Here is a 19790-nt window from a genome sequence, read left to right on the forward strand (position 1 = left end):
GGCAGACTTTCCTTTGTGGAGGTGTTTAAATATTTTGCCATCTGTTGAGGACATTATAATAGTGAATTTATGCTCTGAACAAAGGGATGGATTAGCTATTTCCAAGGTTCTTCCAAGTCTTAATCTAGGATTCTGTTCCACCTAATAGAATATTTTATACACATTGATTAGAGCAATAATAGAATATTGCAGTTTACCTCAAAACCCCTATGTCTGTGATGCCACAGGTGGCATGTGGAGCCATATCTCTGAGCAGCTGAGCGTTGCCATAGCTCAGCTCCAGCGCATATGCGTGTGCCAGCCAGCTGATTTTCAGCCTTCCGGGCCCAATGGAAGTCAGAAAACAGGCTGTTTCCGGCCTTCGGAGGGCCTCCAGGGGAGGGGAGGCAGTTTCCTCCCTCCCCAAGCTCCTAGAAAGCCCCTGGAGCCTGGGAAGGGTGAAATAATGGGCCTGCCAGTCCTATTGGAAGTCAGAAATGGGCCGTTTCCGGCCTCCGGAGTGCCTCCAGGGTGGTGGGGAAGGCCTCCGGGGTGGTGGGGAAGGCTGAATCCGGAAGTTCAGTTTTGGAATTTCACTCATCGTGTGCCAGTTTCCTTATGCTAGTAAAGTACTCTGAAAGACAATGGCTTCTGAGATTTTTTTATGCAGAAGAGGTTTTTCTGGAACCTTGATAGTATTCCAAAACTCCTAACTTTCTTTTGCTTAACGGTACCCTCTCCTCCGCTCAGGGGGGAGGCGTTAAGGGGGTGCTGGGCCCCAGCCTCCACAACCTCCACAGTGGTGCAAAGACCCAGCGAAGATGGAAGGGCAGCAAGCTGAAAGCGTGGAAGGGGCGCAAAGGCTGGAATCTGAGGACGTGAAATCACCTACTTTCCATCGGAAGATATGACTCAAAAACCCGAAGTGATAGAGCCTGCTTGTCAGCTTGATGCACGGCCTAAAGACTCCGATTCATGGGTAAGCTGTCGTTCCGGCCAAACCCCACCCCATCAATTGCAAGAAGTGAAATCCCTGGGAGAAAACATTTCCCCGGGGCGGAATGGAGAGCCCCCCCCTCTTCTCAACCTCAACCTTGACATATGCAATGACAAAATCTATGGTATCCTACTTTTATATACACCCACAATAACCTAGATCAGGGGTGTCAAACTCGCGGCCTGTGGGCCGGATGCATCACGTGCTGGCCATTCCCACCCCCAGTTTAGCGAAGGTCCCATATGTCCCATATGTGAAGTGAATTTTACACTCCTGACAGAAGTGGTATTCACTTACCTTTGCTACCGGTCTACAAATGGGAGCACGCTCGCAGAGCATCAAGAACAGGATGTGATGAGGTCCAGGTGGGTGGGCGGAGTCTACCGTTTTGCCCGAACCGGATAGAACCGGCTGAATACCACCATGACCCCTGATCTGGATTATCTCAATACTTTCTGCCATATATTAGTCCTTTTATTTACAAATAAACCCTACACCATAACTTCCCTATATATTTTTAACAAGCCCAGATCACCCAGCTCAGTTTAACAGGTTTAACAGTAACAGTGTTGGAAGGGACCTTGGAGCATTTATATCCTTCCCCTTTTTCTCACTTTCAGACAGGCAATGTATCTATTTCCCTTTCATGTAATTTATTAGTTTATGTTCTTTACCAACACCTATAACATTCCATCACAATCTTCCTCCTCTCCATCAAGCCTTTGATTAATCAAATTTTTCCATGTTTGGGTTTAGAAAAATAAAATGCAGAGCAGTTTATCAGCTTTATTTATTTTTATTTATTTATTTATTTATCGTATTTGTATACCGCCCTATCTCCCTAGGGACTCAGGGCGGTTCACAGGCCAATAAAAAGGTACATTTAAATACAGAATAAAATATCAATTAAAAAACTTATTCTACACAGCCAAATAATTAAAAAAGAACAATATAAATAATAAAACCCATTAAAACCCGTATAAATTTAAAATCTAATCCAGTCCTGCGCAGATAAATAGATATGTTTTAAGCTCGTGGCGGAAGGTTTAGCTACACTCATGCCATTTTCTTTGCAATAATAAGGGAAATGCAAGTAGTCCTTGACTTACGACCACAATTGAGGCCAAAATTTCTCTTGCTAAGTGAAACATTTGTTAAGTGAAACATTTGTTAAGTGAGGTTCCCCATTTTACGACCTTTCTTGCCAAAATTGTTAAAGTGAATCACTACAGTTGTTAAATTAGTCAAACTATTGTTAAGTGAATCTGACTTCCCCACTGACTTTGCTTGTTGGAAAGTCACAAAAGGGGATCACGATATTCTGGGACACTGCAACCATCATAAACCTGACACAAGTGCCAAGTGTCTGAATTCTGATCACAAGACTATGTGGATGCTACCTCAGTCATAAGTGTGAAAACTGGTCATAAGCTTGAAAACTGGTCATAAGTCACTTCTTTCAGTGTCATTGTAACTTTGAATTGTCACTAAATGAGCTGTTGTAAATTGAGGATTACCTGTAATATAACGGTCAATTTGGGCACATTTTAGTCAGTCCTCTGTACCCAATCCTCACCCTATTCTGAAAACTTGTATGGCTACTCTAAAGCCACCTTGAAAGTCAACTGTCTGTTGATTGATCCCACCAACTTGGAAGTACTTGCATTGTATTGACACACTGCTGTTAAAGGATTAATTAAAGGAGTTGGGTGCTCCATCGCTGGAGGTTTTAAAGAACAGCCTGAATAACCATTTGTCCTAGATGATAAGAGGACTCCTGCCTGCCTTGGGGGGAGAGGGGGACTAGAAGACCTGCCTTGGGACAGTGGTGGGTTTCAATTTTTTTTACTACTGGTTCTGTGGGTGTGGCTTAGTGGGTGTGGCAGGGGAAGGTTACTGCAAAATCCCCATTTCCTCCCAATCAGGTGGGACTTGGGAGGCAGAGAATAGATGGGGGTGGGGCCAGTCAGAATTTTTACTACTGATTCTGCGAACTACTCAATATTTCCACTACCAGTTCTTCAGAACTGATCAGAACCTACTGAAACCCACCTCTGCCTTGGGGGTTGGATTAGAAGTCTTCCGAAGGTCCCTTGCAGCCCTATGATGCTATGTTTACATCTGCAACACAAAGAAACTATGAAAGAATTTTATCTCAAAGAGATAAGGATGTGGGGGTAAAAGATCCTCTTCATCTGATCTCAGTAAGTCACAACACAACCAATGGCTGAATCTTTATATCCCACACTTTCTACTGAATCTGTTGAAGCAGCTTATTCATTGCCCTGCATTGAGCTTCAGCAGTATCCTTACAAGGCAAATAGTCTTTTCAGTCTTTATTTTTATTTTTATTTATTTATTTATTTTGTCACAACAGTATATATAAGCATAAGCATGAAAGTAACTATATAATATATAAGCATATATATATAAGCATAAGCATGCAATAACTATATTAATTGGATATAATGAAAGAAAACAATAGGACAGGAACGGTAGGCACGTTTGTGCTCTTATGCACTTCGTGTCCAAAAATCAAAATAAAGAGCGATGGAAGTTTCGCCAGCTGGGCCACTTGGTGAGAGACCCGGGACCACCCCTCGTCAGTCAAAAACTCCGATTTGTCCGGATGGGCGGAACCAGCCTGTCAGGTAAACTTGGAACTACAACTCCCAAAATTCCCCACGGCCGAGGGGGAGGGGCTGTAGCCGCCATCCTCTCTCGGAGAACACCAGGCCAAAGACGACTCCTTCCTTCCGATTCGTCAGTTTGCGCTTTGACCGCCGCCCCCACTCCTCCTCAACTCATTACCCTGCCTCTTCCTCCTCGGCTCGCGAGTCGCGCTCACCCTCGTGCCGGGTCACGTGGGCCCTCCGCCCTAAGAAACATCCCCGCCTCCTCCTCCTCCTCCTCTCCCTCCCCTTCCTCCTCTCTGGGTCCGTTCCCTCATCTACCCTCCCAGCCGCGCTTCCGGCGGTAGGTACCGTCCGTCCCTCTTCCTCCCTCCGCCGCCAGCTGCGCTTCCGGCGGTAGGTAGAAATGTATTTTGATTCCTCTTTTCGGAGCTTGGCGAGGGGTGGCGGGGGTGCCGTTCCCGTCCGCTTCTTTCGCGACGCGACGGGGCGAGGGTGGCGGTTTCTGTCTTTCCTTGCTCGAGCCGGGGAAGAGGAAGGAAGGAAGGAAGGAGGGACAGAGGGGCTGCCCGTTTCTTTCTCCCGGTTGACTGCGGCCAGGAACTGGGGCAGTGCAGTTAGGCGAGAGGGACCTTTGCAGAGCTGCGTTAGGTCGGCGGGCCAGGTAGAAGGAAGAGTTGTTTAGAGAGTGACGAGGAGGCAAAGTAATAAACAGCCTGCTTCGGCTACGGAGAAAGTGAACGAGGAACAATCTTCCCTACACCCCTCCCTCCCCTTTGCTGTGAAGCTTCCTGGATGGGCCTGGTTTTGGCCCGTTTGTAGAGCAGGGAAGGGGGAGCAAAGTCCCATCCCCTACAATTTGTGGCAGTCAGGACACTTTCTGCTGGTCGCCAAACAGGCAGCTTTCTAGCTGCCATCTGACCAATCGTGATTATAGAATATGGCCCGAATTTAATCTGACCGTCAGAAGTTAGAATCCACAACATCCTTCTCCTTGCTTGTCAAACTTCAAGGAATCTCTGAAACTGTTTTTAATAATTTGTTTTGTTAGATGCTCCCACTTTGCTCTCCTCCACTATGCTACCCCCCCCCCCCCCAATAAGTATGGAAGACTTCTTTATTTCCTCAGCATCATCAGTCTGTTCCCCTCCCCCAATTTTCTTTAAATAGTTTGAAATCAGTTGCTGGGGGAACTTTATTTCTCTCTGCCCTAAATTCAGCCCTAACATCTGTTCCTTGAACTCTTTCCAAACAGAACTAAGGGTGAGAAATGCAAAATTGGATAGTTGTAATCCGGTCAGAACTTAGGTATGGCTTTTTACCCTCTCCGCAATAGCTCCCCTTCATCTTTTACTCCATTGTGCTGCCCCATTGTTTCTCCATAGTGCAGTTGATCTTTCAAAGAACCGATCTGTAGATATATAGGAGCCTGGAGCCTCACTGAGACACATACTGATATCTCAGACTCTGTTTTCTACTTGTTCATATATTGTTCTGTCTTCCATCCTTCTCCGTTTCCAGCTGAAGGTATCTGCAAACAGAGTATGTGTAATTCATGGCTTTTCCCTTGACGTAACAATTTTCATAATGTAGACTGGTGTTGATCATCTGAAATATGTGCCTATTGAGTAAATTTTAGATAGCCACTTACTGGATGCATTGTAACAGCGGGATATATTTTCTTCTGTATGTTCATTATATGTAGGATCACATTCAGACAGCAAATATATGACATGTCTAACAGACCCACACTGGAGCTGATGCTAGTTCTAGTTCAAATTACACGAAGAGCCCTAATTGACAACAATAAGATGCTAACACCCTGATTTCTGCATGTATTTCCCAAGTTACCAAGAAATTATTTCCATAAATCTTTTAAGAGTTTGCTATTTTATCAGAATTTATAAAAGTATGTACCCAGTGAACATAATAATCCAGCATGTTGCTATAGGTTTAACACGGAACAGGTTTATTTTTCATTTTTGTATTTAGCTCTGATTAAAATGAAGTGTGGTAAAAGTTTGTGATAAAAAATAACATCTCATTATCAATACTGTGACAAGTAGGCAAATTGTTGTCCTGTATTAGTACTTAGCAAATCCAGTTTGAAAAAAACTAAAAATCAATACTTTGCTTCATAGTAAATCCCTGCCCCGAAAATTTTTAATCCCGCAGTTGTATTTTGGAAATTTAATGTATTAAATTAGTCTATAGGTAGTCCTTGACTTACAATAGTTCATTTAGTGACCATTCAAAGTTACAATAGCACTGAAAAAAAGTGATTTATGACCGTTTTTCACAGTTACAACCGTTACAGCATCCCCATATTCCTGATCAAAATTCAGATGCTTGGCAACTTGTTTATATTTATGATAGCTGCAGTGTCCTAGAGTCTTGTGATCATCTTTTGCAACCTTCTAAGAAGGAAAGTCAATGGGAAAATTAGATTCACTTAACCATGTTACTAATTTAATGACTGCAGTGTTTCACTTAACAACTGTGGCAAAATAGGTAATAAAATGGGGCAAAATTCTCTTAAGAAATGTTTTGCTTAGCACCAAAAATTTTGGGCTCAATTGTGGTCATAAGTCAAGGACTACCTGTATTATGATTTAGTCAGAAAATTGTGACTTTAAAAAATCATTGTTTACTTTGCAAATGAACCCACTAAGTATCATTGTAGCAGTGAAAGAGCCTATATCTATGTCTATTACACGAGTATTGGATTTGGAATTCAAAATTTGGTATTATTAATTTTGTATGAATATCATTATTTGAATAATTAATACTGATAGTAAAACTACCCTGTTTTCCCCAAAATAAGACATCCCCTGATAATAAGCCCAATCGAGCTTTTGAGCGCATGGCAATAAGGCCAAGCACTTATATCAGGGTTCAAAAAAATATAAGACAGGGTCTTATTTTTAAAAAAACACGATATGTCATCGTTATCTGTTGACTGAATCTTGATACCATATGTAATACAATTTTAATATGCCTTTGCCTAATGTAGCATTGGATTTCATTTAAACAGATCATTATGACAAACATTCAGATTGTTTTAAAATTTTAGTTTCTTTTTTGTGCAGTGGTTAAATTATAAAATTTGGCAATATGAAAATAGTGGAAAGACATAAATTTATTATGTGATCAAAGTATACAATTTGATGTGGTTTATCTATGTATACCCACAGAGAAAGAGAGATGTGTATCATGTGAAAGAGAAAGATAAGCTTTTTAATACTATATTATTTATTATATCTCAAATCCATAAATTATAATTCTAGTGATACATTTAGGCAATGTCCAATCTCATACTCAGATAATGAGTAAATAAAAAATGGTCTTTTGAACTATATTTCATTCAGTAAGGTAAAATATTTCTGTCTCCTCTGAATTGTTAATTTTTATTTAAAAAAATAAAAAAAAATATTTGGGAGATATTCTTAATTTTTGTTCTTGGCCTTTAAAACTTTATTTATTTATTTATTTTTGTTTACATTTATATCCCGCCCTTCTCCGAAGACTCAGGGCGGCTTACAGTGTATAAGGCAATAGTCTCATTCTATTTGTATATTTTTTACAAAGTCAACTTATTGCCCCCCCAACAAACTGGGTCCTCATTTTACCTACCTTATAAAGGATGGAAGGCTGAGTCAACCTTGGGCCGGGCTTGAACCTGCAGTAATTGCAGGCTACTGTGTTCTAATAACAGGCTTCTTAACAGCCTGAGCTATCCCGGCCCCTTTAGATATTTTCATGAAGGATATTTCATTGCAACACATTGAACTGTATAAGAAATTATTATTGTTATTATTTTATCATTAGTTTCCCTGAATTTTTAAACTTAGCATTTAAAATAGAATAAATTAAAGAATTTCTTAGTCTTTTTAACAGTTGCTGATATGGTGTTTAAAGTGTTGGGAGACTGAAGTTCAAGTTTACACTTACTCAGAGAAGCTCACTGATTGACTTTGAGACAGCTTCTACTTATCAGATCACAGGGTGGTTATGGTAAAAAAGAGAGTGAAGGCAGGATAGAAATCTAACAAAAAAATAAAGATGAATCAGTTTAGACCATTTCAGCCATATATATCTTCTTAAAAATATGAGAATAGAACCATCTAAATAGACATGGGTAATTTTTGCTAGGCATGATTAGTTAATAAAAAGTATAATTCCATTAAAATGCTTTGTCTTTGTTTGTAGATGGTGTTCTAGCACTGAATGCAGAATAATAATTTCTGGCAAATTTCAGACTTCTATAAGTGTGAATCTTTTGGTCTTTTTCAAAAGACACACTGTTTTGGCGCCACATGAGGGATCATGAGCAAAATGACAAGGTATGTATCTCACTTAATTTGAAAAAATAATAATGATAAAATTGATGTACCAAAAAGTATGCATATTTTGTTCAATTTCTTCATGAATCAAATTTCAAGATTCTTAATTTTGCAAAAGATTTGATTTATGGAATTTTCTTTTTCCTTTCCCTTATATGTATTTGAGAAAAACAGGAAAAAAAACCCTCATTTTATAAGAACATTTAATTCCAATTTTAGCAATGACAAGCTCTTAGCTATTGTACTATCTTTTGAGTATTTTGCTGAGCTAAAAAACAATGCCACAAATGCCTATACTTTGTTTATGATTTTTTCCCTACCAGGGGTATCAAACTCATGGCAGCATCATGTGACGTATTGGGACTTTGTTCCCCTTCACTAAACCGAGCATGGTTGTGACCAGAGTATGACACATCTGGCCCATGGCCGGGAGTTTGACCGCCCTCCGATAGACAATTTATAAAAAATATAAAACAATATATTTGTTGTAAAATTTATACTGGAAATTAGAAATCTGAGATTATAGAAAGAGAATATTTTAAAAGGAAATATTTAAAGTTCAGTGGCATTATAAAAATAGTTTGCTAATAGGGATTATTTCATGTAGACTTCAGGGTATCTACATGCAGATGATTTATAAAACATTCTTGTATATAAAGTTATACTGTACTATCAAGGATGACATAATTTCCTAGAGTTTAGAATGATTACTTTGTATTCCCTCCTTTATAAGTGTATTAAATTTACTTTTCATTTTTCTTTTTTATAAACAGCCTCATCAGTGTGACCAATGTCCAATGTCATTTAATGTTGAGTTCAATCTTACATTGCACAAATGTACTCACAATGGGGAAGACCCTATGTGTCCTGTTTGCAACAAAAAATTCTCAAGAGTGGCTAGTCTTAAAGCTCATATTATGCTTCATGAAAAAGAGGAGGTAATCATATTTTTAAATATTTGTACAATATGAGTATTTGAAGTTAAGGTGTCTATTTTGACATAGTCCTTAAATTGGTTCTTAATATTATGTAAGGAAAAAAAGAATATATTTTCTAACTTTAATAATAACCTAATATTTTCTTTTATTAAATTTCTATTTATTCTTAAATAAATTTAATAGTACTTGCTTGCAAATAGCATTCATAGCTTTTCTTCTGTCTTACATCAAAGGCCTTTCAGTATCATAATATTATAAGCAGAGATAATATATCTGACTTTATATCAAATAGCTTTTGATTTAACTCCAGCTATTTAACTATGATATGGTTTTCCCCTTTATGTATTCTAGTTCGGTTGATTCCAATTTGGAATTAAGATTGAAATTGATGTATTGTGATTTGAGTTTATAACATTAGGTTTGAAAGTATAGTTTCAGCATCAGAATGGTATTACGGGAGCGAATGCAGGCAACTGTTTGCAACAGTTCACAAATCATATTGACAATATTATTTCATATTGAAAATTTTTATTTCCCAAGCTACATATCTAGAAGCATATTTTTATATATATCTAAACTGCAAAATGTCATGAAATTCAAGTGTGAAATCAGTGTTTGATTTTTCACGTAGATACCAATTTCATACTTACCTGACTATTTTAAGTTAGTTTGAAAAGTGCATCCCTAACCAAAGTACATGTGATTTGTTGGATTTTATAAATAGATCAGTACTGTATATATTGTAGTTTTGAGAAGGTTTTACAGATTTGCTTTATAACATCTAATAATGAAGTCCTGCATTTACTCGGCTTTTAGTTTGACATTGATGAAGGGGTAAGAAAAGATTTGATAAATCCATTTACACATAGTCCTCAAGTTACAAACACATTTGGGACTGGAATTTTGATCATAAGTTGTGGTTTTAACTTGAGGCATATGAGTAAACTCAATTTTATGGCCATTTTTGTGATAGTTAAACAAATAACTGTGGTTGTTAAGCAAGCCACATGGTTATAAGTGCAAACCCATTTTATCCAATGGACATTTTTTTGCCAGAAAATGTCCAAAAGGCAGTCACGTGACTGTGGGACTTGTGCAGCACTCATAACTTTGAGGACAAGTTGTAAGTACCCTTTTTTAGTGTCCATCACAACTTTGGTCATTAAGCGACCGGTTGTAAGTTGAGAACTATGGTACCTGTAAGTCTGCTGGGTTTTCTAATTTTTTAAAAAAATGGTTCACTTTCCTAAATGTCATAAAATATACTTACACATTTCCAGAAAGTAATCAAGCTGACATTACCTTTACAGAACCTCATCTGTTCAGAATGTGGAGATGAGTTCACTTTGCAGAGCCAGTTGGCCCTTCATATGGAAGAACATCGCCAAGAGCTGTCTGGAAGCAAAACCCATATCTGTAAAACCTGTAAGAAAGAGGTTGAAACTGCTTCCCAACTAAAGGAACATATGAAAACTCACTACAAAATAAGGTGAAAATCGTCGATTCTTTACATATGTTCACAAGTAGGTTAAATGATAAAAAACTGCTCTGGTTGACTTACCGTCCTGTGCCATTTTCAGATGCATGGCTGGATGATTTTTAATAGTTCTGGAAAAGCCCCAGATTTCATATCTTGTGATTTTTAACATCCTGGGGCAGAGGAAACAGATTGTATCCTATGATGGCAGGGAATGAAATTGAGAGCTTGCTATCCCCAGATTTCTGAGGATATATTTTGTCCTGCTTACAATCAGAACAGAAAATGGAGGATATGTAAAGAATGCAGCAATTCATTTTATGTAAAGAATGCAATAATTTATCCTTTGTTAATAGAAAAGTTTTTACTGATGTCCTCAATCAGTAAAAACCTTTTCATAACAAAGGATAAAGAATTTGGAAGTGAAATAACCTCCTAGTATTTATTGGAGTGAGTAGTTGACAGGAATACATCTTTCAATTTAAAAAATGAATTTATAAAACTGAGAGAGTTTCCTGTAAAGATCAATTGCAATTTAGATACCTTACTTATACTCTTAGGCCTAGTTCATGCATTTGCCAGGATATGCATTCCAGCAGTGTCCATATGGAGCCCAGATGCTCAGTGGTTTATTATGTGTGGTCTCCACTACCAACATTTCTCCCCTTTTTTCCTGTGTGAAAAATTGGCTGAGAACTAGTCTGATGTAGCAGATTTCCCTACTCTTTATCTCAGATACTGTAGACCAGGGCTGTCAAGCTCCCAGCCTGCAGGCTGGATATGTCACGTGCTGGCCGTGCCCACACCTGGTTTAGCAAAGAAGAAAAAAGTATCAGTACCTCACGTGACGCCGTGAATTTGACACCCCTGCTGTAGACAGCATTTCTTCTTTCTTTGAAGGACTGGCAGTGTCTCTTAATCCAGTCCTGCATGTATTTCAACAAGGACTGCAGCTTGGTTTGGAGACAATTTAATGTATTAATTATGTAAACTTTAATTGATTAATCAACTAATTTATTGCATTTGGGGGTTTTGGTGGCTAATGTACATGCGGCAGATGCATAGCCTTAGTAAAGGTGTTCCATATAAGAATTCCTATTTTAATATGGTGTTTGTTATCTGCTCTTTCTTTTAATTAAATTAGAACATCTCTTTGATCAAATAGAAATGTAATTGCAGTCCTAAATAGTCCAAGCTTTCTGGACATTGATAGAAAAAAAAATGATAAGAATTAAGATGATCACTGTTTTGGCACTAATAGTGTTGAATTTGTTGCTCTTTGTTATCGGTATCACATATAATGCTTACTAGAAAAAAATGCTTGGTGCGTAATCGTGATTATATGTCAATAACACCATACCTATTTTACTGTATATCTGAACAAAATACTTAATTGTAATTTTGTGTATTATTAATAGTGGAAACAATAAGAAAACTAGTTTACCTTAAGATCTGTTGGTGATCGTATGGTTAAAATAATGTTTCATTGTTTTTATGTTCATAGGGTATCAAATACCAGGTCATATAATAGAAATATTGACCGAAGTGGGTTTACATATTCATGTCCACATTGTGGAAAAACTTTCCAGAAACCAAGTCAGTTAACACGACATGTTCGAATACACACAGGTAAGGTGAACAAATGTATCAAGAATGTATTTGAATTTTTGGTAGCCCTATGAAATACATTTTTGTTTTTTCTTTTTGCTTTGTGTGTATGTGTAGGGTAATACGATATTTTAAAAAAATCATGTAATGCCTTGCTAATTCTTCATAAAAAAGAAAGCTTAAAAATGATCTGGCACAAATTTTATTTAAAAAACATAAATATTCACATTTTACCACTGAGAAATCCTTAGAACAGATGAGGATTATATGAGTGTGTTACATTGACAATGCATGCCAATATTCATTTCCCCCTTCGCTGAAGGTAAACCTCTGAAGTAATGAGCCTCATCTGTTTGTGGAAATCTTCTGTGGTCAAGATTATCCTATATGGAGAGCTCACATGAATATAAAAAGAGACTTCCCACTGCATATGTTAATTTTCATTATTGAAAGAATGGGGCAATTGAAATTTTGTCTACAGCAATCTTTGGTTTTGTGTGCTTCAGACAAGAAATCTTGTGCAAGAAATCAGTATTTCAGTTTTCAAAATTGTGAATATATACTGTGACAAGTATAACATAAATTTGAAGCAGTGCAATAATGGTTAGGGTTTGTGGCAAATTTACTTTTCAAATTTATCAGTAAAAATATTCTAAAAAGCTTTCACTCGTACAAATCTTTGACAGTCAATTTTTTCCTTCTCCCACAACATTTTAATGAAATTTGGTAATAGCACAGTAAGACTTTTTAGATGAACATTAATGAAAAGGTAAGGAAACAAAATTGAAAAATCTTTCCAAAAAATCCTTGGAAAAAATACCAGAAAATAATTTAATTAGCTTCTCAGCAAATTCCAGAGTGCTGAGTTTTTCCATGTATGTCTTTCCTAAACAGCTCTGTGCAAATCATATCTATCTGTTTGAATAGGGATTGCATTCAAATGATTTCAGAAAATAAAACGCCATGCACCAGAAGGATCAATGGTTCCTGATATGTGTCTCCAGCCCGTATGTTCCCATTAAAGAAAAAAATGTCAGGCAAATCTAAAATTAATTTGTTGGCATAAATCTGGACAATTATCATTTATCAATAGCCACTATAATGGCATAGAACAGTGGTGGCGAAACTATGGCACGCGTGCCAGAGGTGGCATACAGAGCCCTCTCTATAGGCATGCGAGCCGTCGCCCCAGCTCAGCTTTCCTGCGCATGTGCACATGCCTCCCACCAGCCAGTTGGTCTTCAGGTCTCTGCCATGCATGCGTGGGGAGGTGGGGCGTATGCGGGGGGCTATGCGCACATGCGCAGGAGAGCAGGGTGCATGGGGGCCCCCGCACACGCCTTGCATTTTGGGGGTTTGCATACGTGCACTTTGGCCACTCGGTCTGGAAAAGGATAGCCATCACTGGCATAGGATGAAAATAACCTGTTGAGTTTGCAGCTTAAATCATTGTATATTCTTTTAACTATGCAGGTTTTTTAGATATTTCTTTTTTCCACCTCCCTAATGCTGCCTTTATTGATGAGAAAGTATTTCTTTGTTTGATGTGTGCATTGTTTTAGGTGAAAGGCCATTTAAGTGTAGTGAATGTGGAAAGGCTTTTAATCAGAAAGGTGCATTGCAAACTCATATGATCAAACACACTGGTGAAAAACCGCATCCTTGTGCCTTTTGCCCTGCAGCCTTTTCTCAGAAAGGCAACCTTCAATCACACGTTCAAAGAGTACACTCAGAGGTAAATCACACCGTTAATTTCAGTGATGTGAACATTTATTACTTTTTTGTTTTAATTTGTTATTAACATTCTGGGTTTCCAGGATTTTTCAAGCAACCGCAATATGGTTTGCTATTAATTTGAATTTTACACTGCATTCTTTTATTTTCCATGCATAAAAGGATGTTTCTGGGGAAAACAAACAAATAGACCATAATTAAATTAAGGTGAAAATAGGGAGAAACGTTCTTTGTTAGAATAAAACTTTCCTTGTTTGGGGCCGATGGCTGTCCATTAAATCCAAAAGCCAAATGTTCTTGTTTGTACAATCTTTGTATCATTACATAACTGATGTTTTATAGGTTTTATGTCAATTTTTATAATTCGCACTATATGTACTTGGACATTATTTTGAAAATGAAATCTGAACACGTTTCATGTGTCACATCCAAATTCTACTTAATGAGAGTCTGTCAAGTCAAGGTGTCACTGTATAAATAGTCTTTGTTTAGCGACTGCCTTGTTCTGTGACAATTTGCAGTTATGATAGTAATAATTTTGCAACCAGTCCTCACATTTATGACATCAGGTCTGTAAAATTGACCTGAAAGCTGAAGTAAGATCATAAGCACAATTATGGTTTCATTTAGCAACTGCTTCTCTTAAATGACCAAGCTGCGGGCCCCAATCGTAGTCGCTAAATGAGGGTTATCTGTACATTATTTTTACTCCTGGAATTTCCCTGTATATTCTTTTAACTATGCAGGCTTTTTAGATATTTCTTTTTTCCACTTCCCTAATGCTGCCTTTATTGATGAGAAAGTATTTCTTTGTTTGATGTGTGCATTGTTTTAGGTGAAAGGCCATTTAAGTGTAGTGAATGTGGAAAGGCTTTTAATCAGAAAGGTGCATTGCAAACTCATATGATCAAACACACTGGTGAAAAACCGCATCCTTGTGCCTTTTGCCCTGCAGCCTTTTCTCAGAAAGGCAACCTTCAATCACACGTTCAAAGAGTACACTCAGAGGTAAATCACACCATTAATTTCAGTGATGTGAACATTTATTACTTTTTTGTTTTAATTTGTTATTAACATTCTGGGTTTCCAGGATTTTTCAAGCAACTGCAATATGGTTTGCTATTAATTTGAATTTTACACTGCATTCTTTTATTTTCCATGCATAAAAGGATGTTTCTGGGGAAAACAAACAAATAGACCATAATTAAATTAAGGTGAAAATAGGGAGAAACGTTCTTTGTTAGAATAAAACTTTCCTTGTTTGGGGCCGATGGCTGTCCATTAAATCCAAAAGCCAAATGTTCTTGTTTGTACAATCTTTGTATCATTACATAACTGATGTTTTATAGGTTTTATGTCAATTTTTATAATTCGCACTATATGTACTTGGACATTATTTTGAAAATGAAATCTGAACACGTTTCATGTGTCACATCCAAATTCTACTTAATGAGAGTCTGTCAAGTCAAGGTGTCACTGTATAAATAGTCTTTGTTTAGCGACTGCCTTGTTCTGTGACAATTTGCAGTTACGATAGTAATAATTTTGCAACCAGTCCTCACATTTATGACATCAGGTCTGTAAAATTGACCTGAAAGCTGAAGTAAGATCATAAGCACAATTATGGTTTCATTTAGCAACTGCTTCTCTTAAATGACCAAGCTGCGGGCCCCAATCGTAGTCGCTAAATGAGGGTTATCTGTACATTATTTTTACTCCTGGAATTTCCCTGTATATTTCTTTTTCTCTCTTGCAATGTATCTTCTTTGGATGCTCCTACATATGGTCAGGTAAATGAAGAGTTTGCTTGATGGAAAGCATACTATATCCTTTTCTATTTATGCTATTATGTAACATGTATCCACAAGAGCTTGCAATATAGTGCCTGGAAAATTTTTGGACCCTGAATTTTTTCATTCCCATGATAAGTCTTTTTTGTTGCTGGATGGTGACTGCTGTATCTCGGATTGGAATGAGACAACTTGTCACAGCCAACTTGCTGCAGTAAACTCATTGTGGCCAACTCACCACGGGCAACTTGGTGCAGGACAACCTACCTTGGCCAGGAGACATCTTGTTGTGGGACAATTTAACAATTCTATTTAATTATTTAAAATAAGTAAAAATTATTTTAATTTTTGTCATTCACATTTCATTCTGTCATTCCTTCTACATCTTTAATGATTCTATTCCACCATTCTTTGATATTAGTGTAACTCTTGTCCAGCAGTGAGTTGTTCTGTGACAAGATGGCCATGGCAAGTTGGCTGTGGTGAATTTTCATAGACCCTCTCAGATAAATGTGAAGTAGATACTGCAATACTGAAGCTAGCCTTCTTTTCCATGCAGCATGCTTTTTCAAACCTATCTGATCACAGCATGCTTGACAATCCTGGCAACTCAAGAATGAAAGAGCTGTTTTATTACATAGGATTGATTTTATTTAAATTTTTTTCACAATAAAACCAATTATAATAAAATAGTTTATATTAAGTACCCATGTAATAATTTTTGTACCTAAAATATATGTACTAACATATATTCTTTCTTTTGTTTCTAAAGGTAAAGAATGGCCCTATGTATAATTGTACAGAGTGTAGTTGTATTTTCAAAAGTTTAGGCAGCTTAAATACTCATATCAGCAAGATGCATATGAGCTCCACACAAAACACAACGAACTCTACTACAGAAACAGCTCATATTACAACGGTAACTTTTATATTCTAAAATCTTTGCCCAATTGCAATATATTGTGTGCTATAATTTTGCTTAGATGGTACGATATACTATATACAATTACATCATTTATAATTGTACAGAAATTTTATTATTACTTCATTTTTTTAAAAAAACCTTTCCACGGATTGTTGAAGTGACATATGCAAAGTGACCCTTCAAAGTGTTGAGGGGAGGGGGAGTCAGAAAATACTTTTGTGAACTTTTGTAGAATTTTAATGCAGTGTCAAAATGTTCTTCTAAATCTTAACAAAAAGTCAAAATGAGTCTGCTAGAAAATAGTTATTCTTCATGTCCACAATAGGCTATTTTCACAATAGGGAAAAAATTTGCTTTTCTTGGTATTACTCATAAATGTTTTTACAAAGCAGAGTTTTTAGAGCATTTTCTTTTAAAACCATCTTCATGACCCAGTAAATATTTGCAGAATATGTAAAATGTGCTAACTTTTGCTTCAAGGGATGTTTTTGACCTCAACTGAAAGCCTTACTCCACTTTAATAGCAGTCTGATAATTTTTTCATGTATCGCTACTGATTTTGATCAGAACATAGCAGTAGAAAAAAGCAAACAGAAATTTTCTTGGTATTCTTTGACCAGAAGTACAGACACATGAAAAAAATAATTTGAGTTTTCAATAATAATAATAATAATAATAATAGGCACTTATTAGTCATATCTTAAAGAAAAGCATGTTAATGTTTTTTCATCCTTTAATAAATAAATATTCAATAATTTCAGTCAAATTCTCTATATATTTTATATCAGGACTTTAAAAGGATTTATCCTAACATAGTCCTAAATGAAACTAATTCTGCAATTTATTACTCTACCATGTTTTGTTTTGAAAAGTAGTATATATATATTTCTTAAAATAGGATTCGTGTCTCAGCCAACTTGCTGCAGTAAACTCATTGTGGCCAACTCACCACGGGCAACTTGGTGCAGGACAACCTACCTTGGCCAGGAGACATCTTGTTGTGGGACAATTTAACAATTCTATTTAATTATTTAAAATAAGTAAAAATTATTTTAATTTTTGTCATTCACATTTCATTCTGTCATTCCTTCTACATCTTTAATGATTCTATTCCACCATTCTTTGATATTAGTGTAACTCTTGTCCAGCAGTGAGTTGTTCTGTGACAAGATGGCCATGGCAAGTTGGCTGTGGTGAATTTTCATAGACCCTCTCAGATAAATGTGAAGTAGATACTGCAATACTGAAGCTAGCCTTCTTTTCCATGCAGCATGCTTTTTCAAACCTATCTGATCACAGCATGCTTGACAATCCTGGCAACTCAAGAATGAAAGAGCTGTTTTATTACATAGGATTGATTTTATTTAAATTTTTTTCACAATAAAACCAATTATAATAAAATAGTTTATATTAAGTACCCATGTAATAATTTTTGTACCTAAAAATATATGTACTAACATATATTCTTTCTTTTGTTTCTAAAGGTAAAGAATGGCCCTATGTATAATTGTACAGAGTGTAGTTGTATTTTCAAAAGTTTAGGCAGCTTAAATACTCATATCAGCAAGATGCATATGAGCTCCACACAAAACACAACGAACTCTACTACAGAAACAGCTCATATTACAACGGTAACTTTTATATTCTAAAATCTTTGCCCAATTGCAATATATTGTGTGCTATAATTTTGCTTAGATGGTACGATACACTATATACAATTACATCATTTATAATTGTACAGAAATTTTATTATTACTTCATTTTTTAAAAAAAACCTTTCCACGGATTGTTGAAGTGACATATGCAAAGTGACCCTTCAAAGTGTTGAGGGGAGGGGGAGTCAGAAAATACTTTTGTGAACTTTTGTAGAATTTTAATGCAGTGTCAAAATGTTCTTCTAAATCTTAACAAAAAGTCAAAATGAGTCTGCTAGAAAATAGTTATTCTTCATGTCCACAATAGGCTATTTTCACAATAGGGAAAAAATTTGCTTTTCTTGGTATTACTCATAAATGTTTTTACAAAGCAGAGTTTTTAGAGCATTTTCTTTTAAAACCATCTTCATGACCCAGTAAATATTTGCAGAATATGTAAAATGTGCTAACTTTTGCTTCAAGGGATGTTTTTGACCTCAACTGAAAGCCTTACTCCACTTTAATAGCAGTCTGATAATTTTTTCATGTATCGCTACTGATTTTGATCAGAACATAGCAGTAGAAAAAAGCAAACAGAAATTTTCTTGGTATTCTTTGACCAGAAGTACAGACACATGAAAAAAATAATTTGAGTTTTCAATAATAATAATAATAATAATAGGCACTTATTAGTCATATCTTAAAGAAAAGCATGTTAATGTTTTTTCATCCTTTAATAAATAAATATTCAATAATTTCAGTCAAATTCTCTAGATATTTTATATCAGGACTTTAAAAGGATTTATCCTAACATAGTCCTAAATGAAACTAATTCTGCAATTTATTACTCTACCATGTTTTGTTTTGAAAAGTAGTATATATATATTTCTTAAAATAGGATTCGGTGTCTCAGCCATTGACGTTAACAACAGTTAATTTACTGCAGACTGTGGACAATAAATGGAAAAATGTAAGTATTTGGCTTCCAACCTTAATGAGGTATTATTACTGTTGTAAAATCTCATAACTTTTTATATATTTCATGTATTCCATATAATTGTCTCGGGGAGATACAGTTATCCTTGAGAGATTTTAAAGGACTTTATGATATTATTTGTGAATTTGCTGTTACCAAATAGGGATAATCTTGTGCTGCTTGCAGGAATGCTGAGTGATCTACCAACTCTCATAACTGAAGTATACATTGAGCATTCTTCCATTGCAATTTAGCAGCAAAGAGAAGATTAGCATGGCTATTCCTGACATTACTGGATGCCTATTTAAAACAAAAATCAAATATAACCCAATAGAAGACAAACACTGCCAAAATTATGCTCAAAAAGTATGTGGACTTCAGATGTAATTGTTAATATGAATACCAAAAATTCCAGAAAGGCCAGAAACAGATTATCTAGCAGACACCATTGGAATCAGCAAGGAATAAAATGATCCTGAAAATAACCTAAAATTAGACATGTAATCAATAGTGTTTGTAACTTACAAGAAGTTTAAATGTATTATATATTTGAGATTTTTTTTAACTGTTTGCTTTTCTGCTTTTACTTTTTCACAAAGTACCCTATGCAGTTACAACAGTTAAAATGTGAAGCTGAATAAATAACAGGGTAGGTGTTAAAGTAACACATTAGGGAACTTCTAATCTGCACACTTAGAATATATTTTTAAAGTAATAGGTAGGAGTAATACGTTGAAAGGTTCTTGCAAATAATTA

The 19790-nt window shown here is 36.2% G+C and overlaps 1 protein-coding gene across 1 annotated transcript in view; it reads left to right on the forward strand.

Annotated features, from left to right (window-relative positions):
* Window positions 1-954: 954 nt before the first annotated feature.
* ZNF236 (zinc finger protein 236) overlaps window positions 955-19790 on the forward strand; it is a 67497-nt gene continuing 48661 nt past the window's right edge. The window contains 9 exon segments of the mRNA XM_058176591.1: window positions 955-958; window positions 7819-7843; window positions 7845-7882; window positions 7885-7952; window positions 8726-8890; window positions 10201-10379; window positions 11872-11996; window positions 13538-13710; window positions 16272-16425. Coding sequence (XP_058032574.1) covers window positions 955-958; window positions 7819-7843; window positions 7845-7882; window positions 7885-7952; window positions 8726-8890; window positions 10201-10379; window positions 11872-11996; window positions 13538-13710; window positions 16272-16425 — 931 coding nt within the window.

This window comes from Ahaetulla prasina, chromosome 3, assembly GCF_028640845.1.
Source record: "Ahaetulla prasina isolate Xishuangbanna chromosome 3, ASM2864084v1, whole genome shotgun sequence".
Classification (NCBI taxonomy): domain Eukaryota; kingdom Metazoa; phylum Chordata; class Lepidosauria; order Squamata; family Colubridae; genus Ahaetulla; species Ahaetulla prasina.